This window comes from Penicillium robsamsonii, assembly GCF_028829455.1.
Source record: "Penicillium robsamsonii strain IBT 29466 chromosome Unknown utg000005l_segment0_segment0, whole genome shotgun sequence".
In the NCBI taxonomy this organism is placed as follows: domain Eukaryota; kingdom Fungi; phylum Ascomycota; class Eurotiomycetes; order Eurotiales; family Aspergillaceae; genus Penicillium; species Penicillium robsamsonii.
In genome coordinates this window covers 3,704,812-3,720,895 of record NW_026643223.1, presented here as the reverse complement: position 1 = coordinate 3,720,895, position 16,084 = coordinate 3,704,812, and the positions used below count along the sequence as shown (strand labels likewise).

Sequence of the window (16,084 nt, the reverse complement as noted above, 5' to 3'; positions counted from 1 at the left end):
ATTGCCATTAAATGATGCTCATTTGTTCTTTCGTTGTTACATACCTTCAGAGGTTGGCATTCCGCATTTGAAAGGGTCATCGTTGAGCGTGCAACTTGTAATTGGCGAAGATAACAACTCATGTCTGCCTCCTTTCTTGCATCTGAGTAAGGTTGTCTTTTCTCTGCTCCCCTGTGGATCGCTCTTAGGATAGCACTAGCTGAGGTACTTTTTATACCTGTGTGCCGAAATGTATATAGTATATTGATATATGTAGAAAGGTTGCTGGATACACGATAGTACTGCTTGTTCGTGATGATTATCAATGATGGCGAGTACTATCACTACCATATAGACAACTATATAGCTCCACGGAAACAAAGAACAAAGGCCTGAATTCCAAAAGATGTCAAAAGAGGCGAAGAGGGTCTGACAAACTGCCTGAACAAGCAATGCCTTAGCGCAGCAGTTTGTCAGTGTTCCAACCAGATCATCGACCTTTTCAACTGTAAGAACAATTGGGATGGAGCCTACTAGAAAGTCATATTTCCTTAGAGAAAATGTATTTTCCTTAATGGTTACATTGTCACATATCCCAGAGGGGAACATATTTCTTTCAAACTTCCTACTAACACCACAAGCATCCCTTCGAGATAGGACTCTCAAATGGCATTGACGGGGGCCATATGATTAACGAGAGATCTCAACGCCCCTGACGATCATAGGCACCATGATTACAAAAGTAAACGACCTCCGTAGACCCTTGCATTTCTTCCGCGAAAGTGAAACCGTAGATCACTTGGAATCATTCTTGTTTTTAGGATTGAGGAAGCAATCAGCAGGCTTGTGGCTAAGCCTTTTCTTGTGGAAAGTACACCAGATCCGTTCTTTCTTCTCCCGAGTGTTGTTGTCATGTATGTTGTCAGTCGAGGTAGCGTTGGACGAAGCTTGCTGCTGTTGTTGAGTGGTATCGTAGCTAATACAGCGGCTTTTCAAATCAATGAAGTCGCCAAAAAGATCTCGTAGGTTGCGGTAAGACCATTCCTTGCGAATTGAAACTGTATCCAACCAGTCCTGGCAGGCAGATCATTGGTGAGATAAAGATCTCTGGGAATGAAAACACCCTCTGGGAAAGGCTTATTCCAGACGATGCTCCAGGGAGATATCCTTAGATTATGGAGATATCGACGAAAGGTGATCAACGAGATCAATAAAAGGAGACAATGAAAAGGTGTAGGGTATGCAGAGGAGAGTTGAAGGATAAAAATTCTCATGGAGTATTCCTAGTAGATAACTACATAGGAAGCAAGCGCTGGTTTTTTTGCTGTACGGGTTCTAGATCAGATCTAACCTTTTCAAACACATGCCTTTGCCGCTCTTCGTGTGGTTTGTTTTGGGGGCGTGTCTGATTCCTGTGACGACTGGTCTGCATCGATTTGTTGGAATTTACCTCTACATATTAACTTATACCTTTCATCTTCCGATATAACTTCCCGATCGAAAAGCTCGAGGTTTGTAGACTGTACTTTCACATAGCAAAGGTAGGATGCGCTAGTCCCGATTAGACATAGTTCCTGTGTTTATCCAAACTATGCAAAAAGGCCCAACACCACTGCGAGGAAATCAGTTTTGTATTCAACATAATGTATGAACACTTCGGTTGGGCTCCTAATTCCTATGGAAAGCCTAAGATTCTAGTCATTGTAGAGACAAGAGGATCAGGCACAAACATAAAGCTTGCTGGCGGACATGCCTATTTAGGAAGGTACCCGCTCCGTTACCGATTGGGAAACTTTCTCCACTTCCACTCTACAGATGATATGAAAGCTTTTGTAGTCTGTTTAGATAACTATAAAAGGCTATGAAAAGCTCTTTGATCTGCTTCTCCGTCCGGGGATTTCATTCATTTTTCTGGTTGAATTATTCCGATTTAACAGCAAAGCCATGTCTAGTCCACAGACCATCTATGAAAATAAAACCATCCAACATGAAAATCAGCCTTCATCGGCTGAGTCGTCTTGCCACATTCCCGATGAAAAATGGAATCATCCACGATCCAACATAGCAAAGACACTGGCAACATTCTGGAGCTTTTTAATAATGGGAGCAAACGACTCCGCATACGGTGTAGGACCCTACCAATCCATGGCAGTTGGAAAATTATACTAACGTCACCCAGCCACTCCTCCCCTACGTACATCAACCCCCATATCTCAACCCCACCTCCCCTTCTAACGCAATCCCAGCTCGAAACCTACTACAACCTCTCCTACACAATCGTCTCCCTAGTCTTCCTCTCACCACTCCTCGGCTACGTCACCGCCGCCATTGTAAACGAGCGAGCACACTGTGCCATAGGCCGACGAGGCGTAGCCTTCGTCTCATCTTTGTGCCACCTAATAGCCTACATCTTGAACTGTGTGCATCCGCCATACCCAGTTCTCGTCGTGTCATTCATATTCGCAGGTCTGGGAAACGGGCTCGCGGACTCGGCATGGAATGCCTGGATTGGAAATCTGGATAATGCGAATCAATTACTCGGTCTGCTTCATGGGGCTTATGGGGTAGGTGCTGTTATCAGCCCGCTCATTGCATCGCTGCTTGTTGCGGATGCTGAATTACCGTGGTATTATTTTTATTACATTATGGTACGTGGTATGTGATATTTGGTCTATTGGGTATTCTAGTATGTGATTCTGGGGCATGTCGACTGATTTTCTTAGATTGGAGGCGCTGCGATCGAAGTTCTCGTCTGCGTTTCGTGTTTCTGGGATTCTACAGGAGAATTGTTCCAACTCGCGAAGAAACAACAGCCTGGTGATACATCCGAGAAAGCAGGTTTGTGGAGCGTCCTGTCTAAAATGCCCTCTGCACGAATTACTTGGACCTGCGCAATCTTCCTACTTGGATACGTTGGCGTCGAAGTCGCATTAGGAGGATGGGTCGTGACATTCATGAAAGAAGTGCGGCACGCCGCACCCTTTTCCAGTAGCATGACCTCGACAGGATTCTGGCTCGGGATAACCCTTGGACGGGTTGTCCTTGGGTTCGTGACTCCTTTGATTGGCGAGAAGCTTGCCATCTCGGTAAGCTCTCTTAGCATATCTTGTGCATTCAAGCTATATCACAAGCTTACCCTTTAGTAGATTTATATCTCGCTCGAGATAGCATTTTGTCTCATTTTATACCTGGTTCCGAACTTCTACGCTGGTGCAGTCGCAGTGTCATTGCAGGGGTTCTTTCTTGGTCCGTTGTTCCCGGCGGTTGTGGTTGTTACAACGAAACTCTTGCCAAAACACCTGCATGTCAGCGCCATTGGGTTTGCAGCAGCCTTTGGTGGTGGTGGTGCAGCTGTTCTCCCATTTATTGTGGGTGTACTTGCACAAGCTAAGGGTGTTGAAGTTTTGATGCCGTTCATCATAGCGCTTTCGGGGGCGATGTTGCTCCTTTGGAATCTTCTTCCGGGAATTCCTAGAGATAACAGTGCATCTACTAATGATAACCATGGAGCATGTTAGGCATAATATGGCTTATCACATGTCAGGAACTGCAAGTCTAGGAGGATGGGAACGGCGGAGCCAGATGTGATGTGAATGATGCTAGTGAACGATCATGCAGAGACTATCACGAGCTGCAAATAATGAACTTAGGCAGGATAAAGAGATTAAAGGCAGTATAGTCCCAAAATGAATATAAAATACACATTACAAGAATAGTCATTCATTTATGTGGGCTTGTCATGCCTTTTTAGACGTCTTTTTTGGTTGTCTTCTCCAGTATCTTTTATGTCGTTTTTCTTTGGGCATTCCTTCTCATTATTTGATAAAAAGAATCAGCCGCAAAACATAGAGTATAGTGAAAAAGGCGTAAAATGTGCAACTTGATTTTTCCACGTATAACCAAGTCGTCTGTCCAGACCAAGCTCTGCGTGCTACCTTCCAAGATGGGAATTTTGGACCTCGGGGCAATTGAAGCAAATCTGGAAGTTGTAACGTCCCCAGCTGTGAGTATAAATAATGACTGGCCGTCTCGTTCACCGGATCACACTATACGCGTATGTTTCAGAGATTCCGAAGTTCTGCACATGTGAAGTCAAGATATTCCAGGCGTTAGAATTGAGGTTATAATCACCCCTTTTTCACCATGTGCAAGTGGTCAGGTAATGCCCACAAACACATAATAGTTCAAGAGCTAAGGGTCTAAAAATTTGACAAAGAAAAGGGACTCCCTGACAAGGGAAATCAGAATTGCGCCTTATCTTGAAGCTATCCGATAATCTCTCCTTCAACTCGGCTAATCTCCGACCCTCGGGCTCTGAATATTAAGAGTCTACAGTGCAGTGCAGACTTAACCGAAAATCCAACAACTATCTCGGAGCTAAGCCGACCGTTAGCGCAGTTAAGTCCAGGTCCACTTCTCCGCAAATCCCCGGGATGTCCTGAAAAGGTCCTCACGGGATATCGGAAAAGTCGGCATGCCGGAAAAGAGAGAGAGAGATGCATTGGTGTCCAGAAGTTCATGAAAACAGACAATGCGAGATATAATCGGCAATGCCATCGCTCCCTGTTCCAGTGAAAAAGAATCGTCATCATGAAAGACAAGCCCATAGCTGTCTCGGGACTCACTTCGGTATAAACAACACCTCTCAATACCAGCAAACCAATAGAAGACCAACTAACAATCCCAGTCCCTCCCCCAAAATACCAAATCATGGTGGAAAACCACCCATCTCATCCACCTAAACAGCCTAATAGCAAGCCTGATCCTCTTCTCTGGCACACTGGGTTACGACATCTCCCTAATGAACAGCCTGCAATCCCTACCCCGATGGCAAACCTTCATGGCCCACCCAGCAGGAATAAAGCTCGGTTTCATAAACGCCCTCCAAAACATAGCCAGTATGCTCTTCCTACCCATTCAAGCATGGTCCGCCAATCGTTTCGGCCGCAAACCCACCATTTTAGCCGGGTACATATTCATGATCCTTGGCGTCGGACTCCAATCCGCTTCCCCGAACGCAAACACATTCATCTACTCCCGCTTGCTGGTGGGTATCGCTGGCGCATGGTTCCAATGCGCGGTGATTCTCGTCACGGAAATCGCGTATCCATCCCATCGCTCGCTCGTCACGGCTATCTATATGTGCCAGTACTATGCCGGATCCTCGCTGTCAGCGTGGATTTCCTTTGGTATGAGAAATGTATCGAGTAATTGGGCGTGGCGTGTGCCTGTCCTTATGCAGATTGCGTTGCCGCTTCTTGCCTTGCCTGGTGCATTGTGTGTGCCAGAGTCGCCGCGTTGGCTAATTGGCTGTGGGCAAGTTGAGGAGGCGAGAAGGATACTGGTTAAGTTCCATGCTGGTGGGGATGAGGGTTCGCAGTTGGTCGCTTTTGAGATGGAGGAGATCAGGCAGGGTTTGGCGTTGGAGCGGAACGCGCGACGGGAGACGCGCTGGATTGATTGTGTTAGGACTTCGGGGAATCGGTATCGGCTTTTCTTGAGTGTTTCTTTGGGTGCTTTTGCTCAGTGGAATGGAGGGTATGTGTTTCATTTGGGCTTTACTGTTATTTTTCATCAGGTGGAATGGGTGGAGAGATCCGTTGCTGACTGGATATCTGCTCTAGTGGTGTGGTGTCATACTACCTAACCCTTATTCTCGATACAATCGGTATAACCTCGTCAACAGATCAGACCCTCATAAACGGCTTCCTCCAGCTCTGGAATGCGTGTCTTGTCGATCACGCTGGCCGCCGTGCGCTCTTCATCACGTCGACTGTGATAATGCTGATCAGCTATATCTTTATCACTGCGCTATCGGGAAGCTTCGTAACGACGGGTACTAGCACCGTCGGAACAGCTGTGATCCCATTCTTGTTCATCTACTACGCGGGCTACGACATCGCTTTCACGCCGCTGCTCCTGGCATACCCGGCTGAGATTTGGACGACGTCGCTACGTGCCAAGGGCGTTGCTATCTCCATGATGTCGAATTATATGGCGCTGGTTTTCAATCAGCTCATTAACCCTATTGCGTTTGAGAGTATTTCTTGGAAATATTATTTTGTGTTTTTGGGTGTGCTGCTTGTTGTTTTGGTTGTTGTTTGGAAGACTTATCCTGAGACTAGGGGGAGGTCGCTTGAAGAAATTGCGTGTATTTTTGATGGGGAGGCGCGTGTTGCTGGTGATGCTAACGTGATCGTGCAGAAAAGACATACTGGGATAATTGAACATCGAGAGTTGTGAGTTGGAATATATGGAAGTAGAACTTGCTTGGACATGAATATTGACGTGACACGTAGAAAAAGTTAAGATACATTGAGGTAGACCGTGAAACACATTAATCGTAGATTAGAGGTAATAATTATTACCTTTGTTGAAGCAGCTTACTTCGGGTTGTACTTATCTTTCCAGATCCTATAGTATCCATTAGATTCAAACTCCAAATCCTCAGTTAGTTGAACATACCATGAATTCCCAAGAGTAGGGCACCCATTCTTCTCTGCAAGTCTGTAATACTTGGCCGCTTTGAACTATTGCAACATAGAGTCAGAATAGGGACAAAATATAGGCGGGAACCACACGTACCTTGTCTTTCTTACCCCCGAATCCCTCGAGGTAACACCAGCCCACTTCATTCATGGCATCAGTATCACCCAAATTCGCAGCAGTCTCGTAATACTGTCTAGCAGCAGGAGGGTCCTTTGCTATACCCCACCCATTTCGGAAGCAATTTGCCAATTCGAATATGGCCAAAACGAGCTCTCCTTTTGCAGATCCTCCCTTGCTAACACCAGCACGGAGGGCCTCCGCCTCAACCGCGGCCGAATTGGATGCTGCGGCGGAGAGATATGTCACAGCGCATGGTGTATCTACAGGACAGCCCCATCCGTGTCTGTACATTTATTAGCATCTGGGAAATTGAGAAATAGCTAAACGTGCTATTACCGTAGTGCGAGGCCATAAAGAACCTGACTCAGAGGATTATTTGGGCCATTTGGATCGGCAAGTTGTCCGAACATCTGAGTTGATCGCTCGAGATCTATAATCAATGTTAATCAACGTACCTCTAGCTAGACAAAAAAAAGCAAAACTCACCACCAGATTCATGCAGTCGAATCGCCTCCTGAATATTGATCTATAATCCGTTAGTCCTACATTCCAGCCGCAAATGAAACCATATCGCCAATATATATATAAGCACTTACATCTTCATTCGGATCCATGCCAACCCGACTCTGACTCGAGCTCCTCGATCTAGCCTGCTCCAGCCCCAATCCCAACCCTAGCGACGCCTCCCCCTCACCCTGCCGCGGCAAGGATGAACCGGATTGCGCAAACTGCGGATTCTTCTGCACAAGCACAGTAGCCCTCTTTTCCCACAACGCCTCACGCTCCTGCTTACTCGCACCATAGTCATCATCGATCTGCGGCAGATCCGCCGGTATGTTAGCGGAGGAGTCACGCGAGTTACTGCGACTGCGGGAGTCGAGATGGAGGAGGCTTGAAAGGCGGCGCTCGCGACGGGGTGGGGATTGCGAGGTTGCTGAGGCAGGTTTGGGGGAGCGGTTGAAGAGCTGGAAGCTCCGGCGCGGAGACGTGGGCTCTTCTTGAGTTGGTGATGATAGGTATTGGGTTTGGTCGTCTGGGTGGGATGGGGCCGTGATTATCTCTTGGGTATTTGTGTCTGAGCGGATGAGCTTGAACTCGGGTGCTGGGGGTGTTGTTGGTGCATTTTGGGGTGTTGGGGTGGTGCTGAGGTCGTCGCGTTTGTGGAGGATGTTGCGTAGTGAGGGCATAATGCGCATATACTTGACCGGATGGCGGCGGGAAGTGGGTATGGGACTTTTTGGTAGTTGCCGACTATGGTATTTAGATATGGAAGAGGTATCAAGAATACTTGTAGGGCTGAGTGTTTTAAAATAACAATAAACAGTGGCTGTGTAGCGGCTGTCCACGGGCTGATGACCCGTGGACTGGGGTCCGGAGAGTCTTGGCCAGCGGCTAATAGCCCGTGTGCACACAAATTAAATATATTGAAAATACTTGGATATTTGAAATCCTAGGATATCCTAGGAACATATGCAATGATATGGACTTTCCCCAGATAAAACCTTAGTATAGATCGCTTATCGCATTCTCCACGGGCCCCGGGGTGGCGTGCTGCATTAGACCCTGCATATCATAGGGCATAAGTGCATGGACTCAGCCTTTACTTCGGGAAATACAGTGGTGCTTGGTACATAGCTCCAGAGTGGTACCAGTCAAATACATTGAAAGGGCACGCTTGAGTATCTCTTTGTGTCATATTCTGGTCAAAGTGTTCTACGAAGAAACTGGCCAAACAGATTCATGTGCCAGACATCAGCCGGCCATTTCCAGGCCCAACTCGCTTGAAACATGTCTTGAAACCATGTGTGTCCGAGTATAGAGTAAGAATCAAAATGGTATTGCAAGGTCTAACTCGGCAGATGCAAATAGCCCTTATAGTTTTGTACACAATGCCGAATGCAGTGAGCTACTCAGCCCATTTACAGGGCCTTGGACGCCATGATGCCTGGGAATTGTTAGCAATCTTCTGTAAAAAGGTCCGTTGGTAGATAACTCACGCTCAACATCAGCAACGCTCTGCTGGAGGATCTGCTGGAGAACCTTGGGGCTCTCAAGCTCCTTCTGGATCTTGGCAATGACGGACTGGGCAAGCTCACGCTGCTGGCGCTGCTTGACCTGGTTCTCGTAACGCACCCACGAGTCGAGGACCTGCTTGGCCTCGGCAGCGAGGGCAGTGCGCTGCTGGAGCTCGTAGGCCTGGGACTCGAGCTGGGCGGTTTCCTGAAACGAACTGTCAACAAACCGACCCAAGTATCAATGTATGCGACCGAGTAATCCTACCTTGGAAACAGCGAAGAGCTGCTTGGTAACCTCAACAACGCCAGACATCTGGGAGACGCTGTTGATACGCTGCTGAACAGCGTTGGTGTGGTCGGCACGGGCAGCATTCAGGATGTCCTTGTGCTTCTGGACCTGACCCTCAGCCCACTCGCGGTAGGCGGGACCACCGTACTTGCCAACAGCGGTGAAGACAGACAGAAGACAGAAAGCAGCGACGGTCTCCTCGTTCATGACGTACAGCTCGTTGCTGATGGCGGCGATGGAAAGACCGGCGGCGGCAGACAGGGTAGCGGTCTTGGTGACCAGGGAGTTGCCGGGGATGGCGTTCAGGATCGACTGCGCCTTCTTGGTGGGCTCCTCGGCGGGAACGTTGGAGGCCTGACGAGAGGAGGTCAGGTTCGCAGTGACGGCAGGGACACCACGGGCGGGAAGAGCCGGCCGAAGTCGGGATGCGCCTAGGGTGAGTTAGTAACTAAAGGCATCGAGTCGATCAGACGGTCGCGGATCGTAAAAAGCGTACCAATGGCGCTCTTGGCGAGACGTGAAGCCATTGTTGCAGATGGAAGAATCTTGGTCAATGGGGTGGGTGAACGGAATTGAGGAGACTTGAGGTTCGGGATGGCTAGGAGGTGAAGACGCTAGCCGTTTCGGGTGTTGGTTCCGTGCCTCGGAAAAACCAGCTTCCGAGATGGTCCAAACGATAAAAAAAAGTTGCAGATAACCCGGTCACGGTACACTACAAGACGTTTGTCCAAAATGCCTGCACCTGTTACGGATTCGAGCTCTAAGAAGCGCAAGAGCGGCAAGAATGCCAGCGGCCCATCCTCCAAGCGCCGCGCTGTCGCCGATGACAATTTCGCCGAGAAACTGTCTACTATTCAAGAGCTAGAGAATCAGATTGCGGAGTCGCGAAAGGGCTACAACAATATTGCGACCCTGCTCTCCATGCTCAATGTCGATAAATCGGCTGAGAAACCCGAGATGGCCGTGGCCGTCTCTCTTTGTCGTGTGTTCAGCCGATTGATCGCCGGAGGAAATTTGACCGAGTCAAGCCGCGCCGCTGAGAACGAGAAAATCGTCGTGGCATGGTTGAAAGAGCGTTGCCTTGATTATCAGAATGCCCTCGTGGCTATCATGCGTGAGGCAGATGCTTCCTCTCAGGTATGTGTGGTCTTGATCTGCCAGAGTTACTATTACTAACGATCTCTAGATTGCTGCTCTGACACTGAGCATGCGCATTGTCAAGGAACGTCTGGCCCATATCCCGGGTGCAGAGAATAATGTTTGGTCGACGGGTTTCTTCAAAGATATCTTTGCGGCCATCATCGAAGCCCACAACGGGCAGGATCTGCAATCCGAAGCCGTTGCCAAGTTCGTGAAGGAGTATGAGGATGTGAGATATTACACTTTCACACAGATGGCGTATGTACACCCCTTTCTCGCTATCGAGTCTTGTGGCTAACTTATGTCAGTGATTATGCCTCTACGAAACGATCCCCCGAAGTCCTTGACACGCTCATTAAGATCCTTGAGGCCTGCGATGAGGTACCTGGGCCGGAACACAAGTTCGAAAACTTCTACGCGAAACGAGATACCAAGAATAAGCGCTTAGTTTCGGCAAACTCCCACAGAAAGCAGGCACAGGAGGCGTGGTTGGCCATTCTACGAAACAATCTCTCACAATCGCAGCGGAAGAGCCTGCTGCGTATGATGGTGCACAACATCGAGCCGTGGTTCAACCGACCAGAACTGCTGATGGATTTCTTGACGGATTCATACAATGTTGGTGGTGCGACATCTCTCCTCGCACTGTCTGGTCTCTTCTACCTGATCCAGGAGAAGAACCTGGATTACCCTCAATTCTACACCAAGCTGTACTCTCTCCTGGATTCCGAGCTGCTGCACTCAAAGCACCGATCACGATTCTTCCGATTGCTGAACACCTTCTTGTCCTCAACCCATCTTCCGTCCACACTGGTGGCCAGCTTCATCAAGCGTCTCGCTCGTCTTGCACTGAACGCCCCTCCTTCCGCCATTGTCGTGATCGTTCCGTTCATGTACAACTTTTTCAAGAACCACCCCACGACTACATTCATGATGCACCGATCTATTCGGGATAAGGATCTCCTTGGACAAGTGGAGAAAGAAGGCATGGACGATCCGTTCGATCCAAACGAGTCCGACCCCAACATGACCAACGCCATCGAGAGCAGTATTTGGGAGGTCGAGACTCTCCAGTCTCACTTCCACCCCAACGTTGCGGCCATTGCACGGATCATCTCCGAGCAGTTCACAAAGCAAGCATACAGTCTGGAAGATTTCCTTGATCACACGTATTCAGGCATGGTAACTGCAGACCTTGGAGTCGAAGAGAGAAATCTCAAAAAGATTCCTGTCGTCGAGTACCAGATTCCCAAGCGTATCTTCACAGATCGTCTACTAGAGGAAGATGGCGGCGTGGACTCTGGTCCAGGGAGTTTCATGCGGGATTTGTGGGAGTTCTGAGGGTTCATATATCAGCGTATACCAATTCAATTTGTTTGACAATGAAGTTTCAAGGATCTAGACATTGCGGGGTATAGTCATAGTTCCCTGCTTTGAAGAGAAATGATCATCTACTAACAGGTCCCTTGCCGCAAGTCTAACTCTACAACTCCCAGTGCTGAAAGTAAGCATTAGATCTGGGCCACGCGGCAATCATAAGACAACCCCCCTGGACGTATTCGACATGTCTTGGAGCTCATTCTTGTCTCATGGCCACTATAGGTGAAGCAAGAGTGGCATTGCGCTCATTCTAGCCCCTATATTGTGCTTTCGTTGTATGGAGCAACGCTAGAGATATATATTCCTTCGTCCCACAATACTCGGTCATATACATTCTTTAAACTCGATTCAACTTATTATTACTGCTATTGCCAATATTGTTGCCTATCCATATGTTTATGGACGTGGAATCTATTGATATACCAAGATGATTAAGCTATAGGGCTGGGAATATATTCGGTATTCCTTGTGCCTTATGGATGGCGATCAAGCTACCCCAACCTCCAGACTACACCACTAGATCATATGGTACCCCTTGGTATGAGATCGATGGTACACAGAAGAAGGCCCGAGAAATGCTTGATGAGTTGCAAGCAATGATCATGGTGTTCACCATAGCCCTATGCATAAACTGATCGCCACCAAAACATGCCGCAAAGGGATGGCATTCCAGTATGTCCCGGCGAGGCATGCCATTGGCCATTATATTTCGCAGCTCATCGATTAGTATGAGCCCTTTATTAAATGGCCGACCAATTCTTGTGGGCTTTCAGCCACGACTAGAAAAATGAAGCGATTATGATCAAAGGTACTGAATGACGATATAACCTCGCACGCCCTTGCCATGAAAACTGACAGAGTTCTCCTAGGCAAAGTTTCGCGGCAAATTGGTATCGAGAATTTCCAATACTTTCTAACAGGTATTCCCCAGCCAAGGTAGACGATATTCTGTATTAGGTAACATGATGCTTCACTATTAGGGCCATCGGAATGCAACATTCTCCCAAAACGCCCTTGGGTCTCAGCGTTCGAATACCAACAAGCGGCTTCGAAAATCACTTCTGTAGGGCTGGGAGAGATCTAGGCAATTCATGCTGTCAGTTAAGAATCGCGATGCGCCACCAGTTCTTGAAAGTTATATTGTGTTCTCCATCACCAAATCCCCAATTCACCAATTATACGCAACCTGTGTACTATAATCTCACTTTCTTTGAAACCTAACCGTCTATTGATTTTCTCATATCGCGATGCATTTCTCGAAGAGTGTTATTGCCATCATGGCTTCGCTCGTGACCCTTGGCCTCGCTTCCAACCCTCTTCGCTTCACTTCCTGGCCCAAGGAGCCCCTCGAGGCTGGCAAGCCAGTCACCCTCACATGGATTGGTGCCGATGCTGATCAGGTAACACTCATTTTCTCCAATTCAAATTGTAACAAGACTAAACCTGTTTAGCCTGTGACCATCCTCCTCCGCCAAGGTTCCTCGGGCGACCTGCAGGACGTGAAGCCGATCACTACTGATGGCAAGGGCGGTATCTTCACCTGGACACCTGACAATGATGTCAAAAGCGGAAATACCTACGCCTTCCAGATCAGACAGAAAGACAAGACTAACTATACCGCTCTGTTAAAGTCGGTCGGCAAGCCCCTTGCCGATATCCCCGAAGCTAAAGAAGTTAAGAACACCGCATCCGAAGCTAGCACTGCTGCTTCTACTAATACAGCTACCGGAACTACCACGGGCGCTACCAACACTACTGCTGCCCTCAACACCCAGACCATTGGTGGTACTACCCAGGCGACACAAGGAACCCATACCACAATGACCAACGCTGCCAGCAAGGCCCTCATCAGCTCTTCTGCCAACCAATCTGGTAGTCCTTCTAGCTCTATCGCTGCTAGCTCAACTGAGAGAATGATGGTCACTGGCACTGAGGTTGTCAATGGCAAGGAAGCATCCTCCACTGGAAGCAGACAAGCTGGGGCCGCTTCTGTCCCGCAGTGCTCTGTACAATTGGTAATGGGTATTGCTGGTCTCTTGGCATACCTTGTCTAGTTCATTGATCTGTTTTGGCGTTTTCGGTCTGGTTTTTGGACTCGTTGTTTTTATTGGAGTTGGGCAAAACTGATATAGCATTCTGTATATAGAATACCCCTGAAAATCGTTGAGATACAGGTGACCTGAGGCGTCGAGAAAGCAATCAATCACATTTAGCATTCATAACATCAGACAAAATCAAAATCAAAACGGAAAGAAAAAGAAAAAGCAAAGAAAGAAAACAAGACCTGTCAGTCCATATCTGCCACTAGCGCCGTGGCGTTTCCGATGGACGTAGAGTTGAAACACAAAGAACGATGATCGACTGATCTTCCGCAACTTCCACCTTTCTTACCGCTTCATTGTTTTGGAATATTCGGCAGCGAGCTACTCCGTATAGTTTGTTTTGTCTGTGATGATCTTTGTCGCATGAGACAGCGCCTTTATTGATCAGAGGCCTCCCTTGCGATGTCTAGATGAATAAGCGAAATCTTAAGACAACGACCTCACGTCTAGCTCAATTGGCTTCTAATACTGGTATGAGCTTTCCCTTCATAGTTCAAAGGTCCACTGGTTTTTTCTCCCATCTTGCTCTCCCATCCGCTTCCTCATGACAGGCGCGGGCGGTCACCATGGGGGGCTTCAAACGGGTCATGAAGCGTCTCAGCCCTAGCAAAAATCTTATACCGATTGCTGCTGACCCCCCTATCCGTGCAGAAGCGCCACAAGTCAATCTTCCGCATGTGGACACGCAATTGAACATGCACCAGAACAACGGATTCCTCGACGAACCAGCCGGAGGCCAGAATGGTTAGTGATTCCGATCCCACCCCGTCTACCCAAGCTTACAATCCCCACATTCCAGGTAACTACAATCAGCCATCGTCGTCTCCTTCGAACCCTCCGAACCCTCCGAACCCTCCCGCGGCCCCCGCCGACCTGAGCAATGGCGATACCCCAACATCAGAATGGTCAGCGGTTGGCCATGCAGCAGCGACAGGGAAATCAGGACGCGTTATCCACAATCTTCAGGAGGAAATAGCACGCCTAACGCGTGAATGCACGCTCTACAAGTCCCGCGCGGAGGAGAACCAAAGAACCAACGAGGCCTACAAGATCCAGCAACAAAACATGAACGAGCGCCTACGGAACCTTGAGCAAGTCAACGAGACCAACCTCAACTCAATCGCACGGAAAGACCGGAAACTGGAGGAATTAAGACTGGACCTCCAGCATGAGCGCACCAAGCGGCAGGATGCGGAAATGAACGCAAACCAGACCAACCAGACGATGCGCGAGGAGCGCGAGAACCAAAATCGCGAACAAGCCCGGTTACTAGAGATCGCCAAGCACCACGAGACACAGTACGAGGTGCTATCCAGCGCGACGAAACGCGAAAAGGCAGAGTTTGCAAAACGCATCAATGCCATCTGGACCGAGTTCACGACTATCGCCAATGCCCAGAAAACACATATACACTCCACCGAACGGTTGGAGGTTCTCGCAGATCAAAAGAACAGGGAATTCGACTCCCTCAAGGAATCTTATGACAAGCTGCTCGTCAACCACTCCGCCTATAAGGAACTGAAGGATAATGAATTCCGCGATACGATTGACTCTGCCAAATCCAATAACGATAATATTGCTGGCGTTCTTGCTCAGCTCAAGGAGACTGAGACAGAAATGAAATGGGCGATCCGGCTCAATGCAAGTCGACAAGGCAGTGATTAACTTGCTCTTTGTCTTTGTTCATCGTCAGCTCTTGTTTGAGTCAACCTCCAACCTTAACCATGCGAATTGTCTATCATCACCCCCCTTTCCTCTCTCTGCTCTCTGCTCGAATCCCTCAGCACTACCGCCAAACGCCAGACCACCATCCAAACACATTTTTCCGTCCCGGTTTCAGCCTTTCCACTCGACCCCATGTCTTGACAACCAACATCCTACCTACCACTCCTATTCATTTCTCATAGACCATTCTTGGCCGGTGCATGGCGTTTCGTTTCCCTTTGCAGCAGATACCCGTCGTGGCAGAGTTCAATTCGCTCGTGTACCCTTCGATTTTTGTATTCCTGTTTCTATTCTTACTTTCACCTGCATTTGCATTTTCATTCGGTCAAATCTGGGCATCACCTTATCTCCTTTCTCTGTTCTACTGTTACCCCCTGTTAGATATGACGTTTGATGACCTGCATATTTTTATCCGGATATGATTACACTGTGATGGACATGATAGTAAGACTTGTTTCTTGCTTGTGTTCAAAAGCCCTTAAAGAGTGGCTACATATTTCCTTTCTACCTACATGTCATGGGCCTGTTATTATGCTTAACTCAGAAATTTATACTCTTTTGACTTTTGCTTGACTCTATATGTACTTTGCATTTTCTATCTATTGCTGTGATTCAATCTCGCCCCAGTATAAGATAGCACCCGCGCGGGATCACGGGCCCGTCGCTTGTTAATGATTTCCAATTTGATGGACGCGTGCGTACCCGGTTGTTCCTTCCATTCGCAAAGGTATGAACATCACCGTCGGCGCCGCCACAATAGGAATCGTTGACATCACTTCACCTCTTCCCTATTCCTTCGTCTCTCTTTCTTCATCTCTTCCTCGCCCTTGCCCCTTCATCGTTGT

General features: G+C 48.2%; 7 protein-coding genes across 7 annotated transcripts; 5 read left to right on the top strand and 2 right to left on the bottom strand.

Moving 5' to 3' along the window:
• Positions 1 to 1,923: 1,923 nt before the first annotated feature.
• On the top strand, positions 1,924 to 3,497 carry N7447_009441 (uncharacterized protein; the record flags this gene model as incomplete). Its single annotated transcript, XM_057233703.1, has 4 exons — positions 1,924 to 2,106; positions 2,226 to 2,627; positions 2,703 to 3,065; positions 3,126 to 3,497. 4 exons carry the CDS (start codon positions 1,924 to 1,926, stop codon positions 3,495 to 3,497), a joined length of 1,320 nt encoding a protein of 439 aa, XP_057083245.1.
• Positions 3,498 to 4,569: 1,072 nt separating this feature from the next.
• N7447_009440 (uncharacterized protein) lies at positions 4,570 to 6,222 on the top strand (the record flags this gene model as incomplete). Its single annotated transcript, XM_057233702.1, has 3 exons — positions 4,570 to 4,608; positions 4,667 to 5,517; positions 5,604 to 6,222. 3 exons carry the CDS (start codon positions 4,570 to 4,572, stop codon positions 6,220 to 6,222), a joined length of 1,509 nt encoding a protein of 502 aa, XP_057083244.1.
• A 140-nt stretch (positions 6,223 to 6,362) lies between these two features.
• On the bottom strand, positions 6,363 to 7,784 carry N7447_009439 (tetratricopeptide repeat protein; the record flags this gene model as incomplete). Its single annotated transcript, XM_057233701.1, has 6 exons — positions 6,363 to 6,393; positions 6,445 to 6,509; positions 6,565 to 6,871; positions 6,925 to 7,018; positions 7,075 to 7,114; positions 7,185 to 7,784. 6 exons carry the CDS (start codon positions 7,782 to 7,784, stop codon positions 6,363 to 6,365), a joined length of 1,137 nt encoding a protein of 378 aa, XP_057083243.1.
• Positions 7,785 to 8,346: 562 nt separating this feature from the next.
• Positions 8,347 to 9,506, bottom strand: atp4 (F1F0 ATP synthase subunit 4; the record flags this gene model as incomplete). Its single annotated transcript, XM_057233700.1, has 4 exons — positions 8,347 to 8,533; positions 8,586 to 8,808; positions 8,869 to 9,323; positions 9,389 to 9,506. Coding segments are annotated over 4 exons (822 nt in total), but the record flags the coding sequence as incomplete, so codon positions are not given.
• Positions 9,507 to 9,624: 118 nt separating this feature from the next.
• On the top strand, positions 9,625 to 11,373 carry noc4 (ribosome biosynthesis protein NOC4; the record flags this gene model as incomplete). Its single annotated transcript, XM_057233699.1, has 3 exons — positions 9,625 to 10,029; positions 10,079 to 10,290; positions 10,341 to 11,373. The coding sequence occupies 3 exons, from the start codon at positions 9,625 to 9,627 to the stop codon at positions 11,371 to 11,373; spliced, it is 1,650 nt and encodes a 549-aa protein (XP_057083241.1).
• A 1,286-nt stretch (positions 11,374 to 12,659) lies between these two features.
• N7447_009436 (GPI anchored serine-threonine rich family protein) lies at positions 12,660 to 13,466 on the top strand (the record flags this gene model as incomplete). The annotated part of the gene is made up of 2 exons (XM_057233698.1): positions 12,660 to 12,812; positions 12,864 to 13,466. The coding sequence occupies 2 exons, from the start codon at positions 12,660 to 12,662 to the stop codon at positions 13,464 to 13,466; spliced, it is 756 nt and encodes a 251-aa protein (XP_057083240.1).
• A 614-nt stretch (positions 13,467 to 14,080) lies between these two features.
• Positions 14,081 to 15,179, top strand: N7447_009435 (uncharacterized protein; the record flags this gene model as incomplete). Its single annotated transcript, XM_057233697.1, has 2 exons — positions 14,081 to 14,258; positions 14,314 to 15,179. 2 exons carry the CDS (start codon positions 14,081 to 14,083, stop codon positions 15,177 to 15,179), a joined length of 1,044 nt encoding a protein of 347 aa, XP_057083239.1.
• Positions 15,180 to 16,084: the final 905 nt, after the last annotated feature.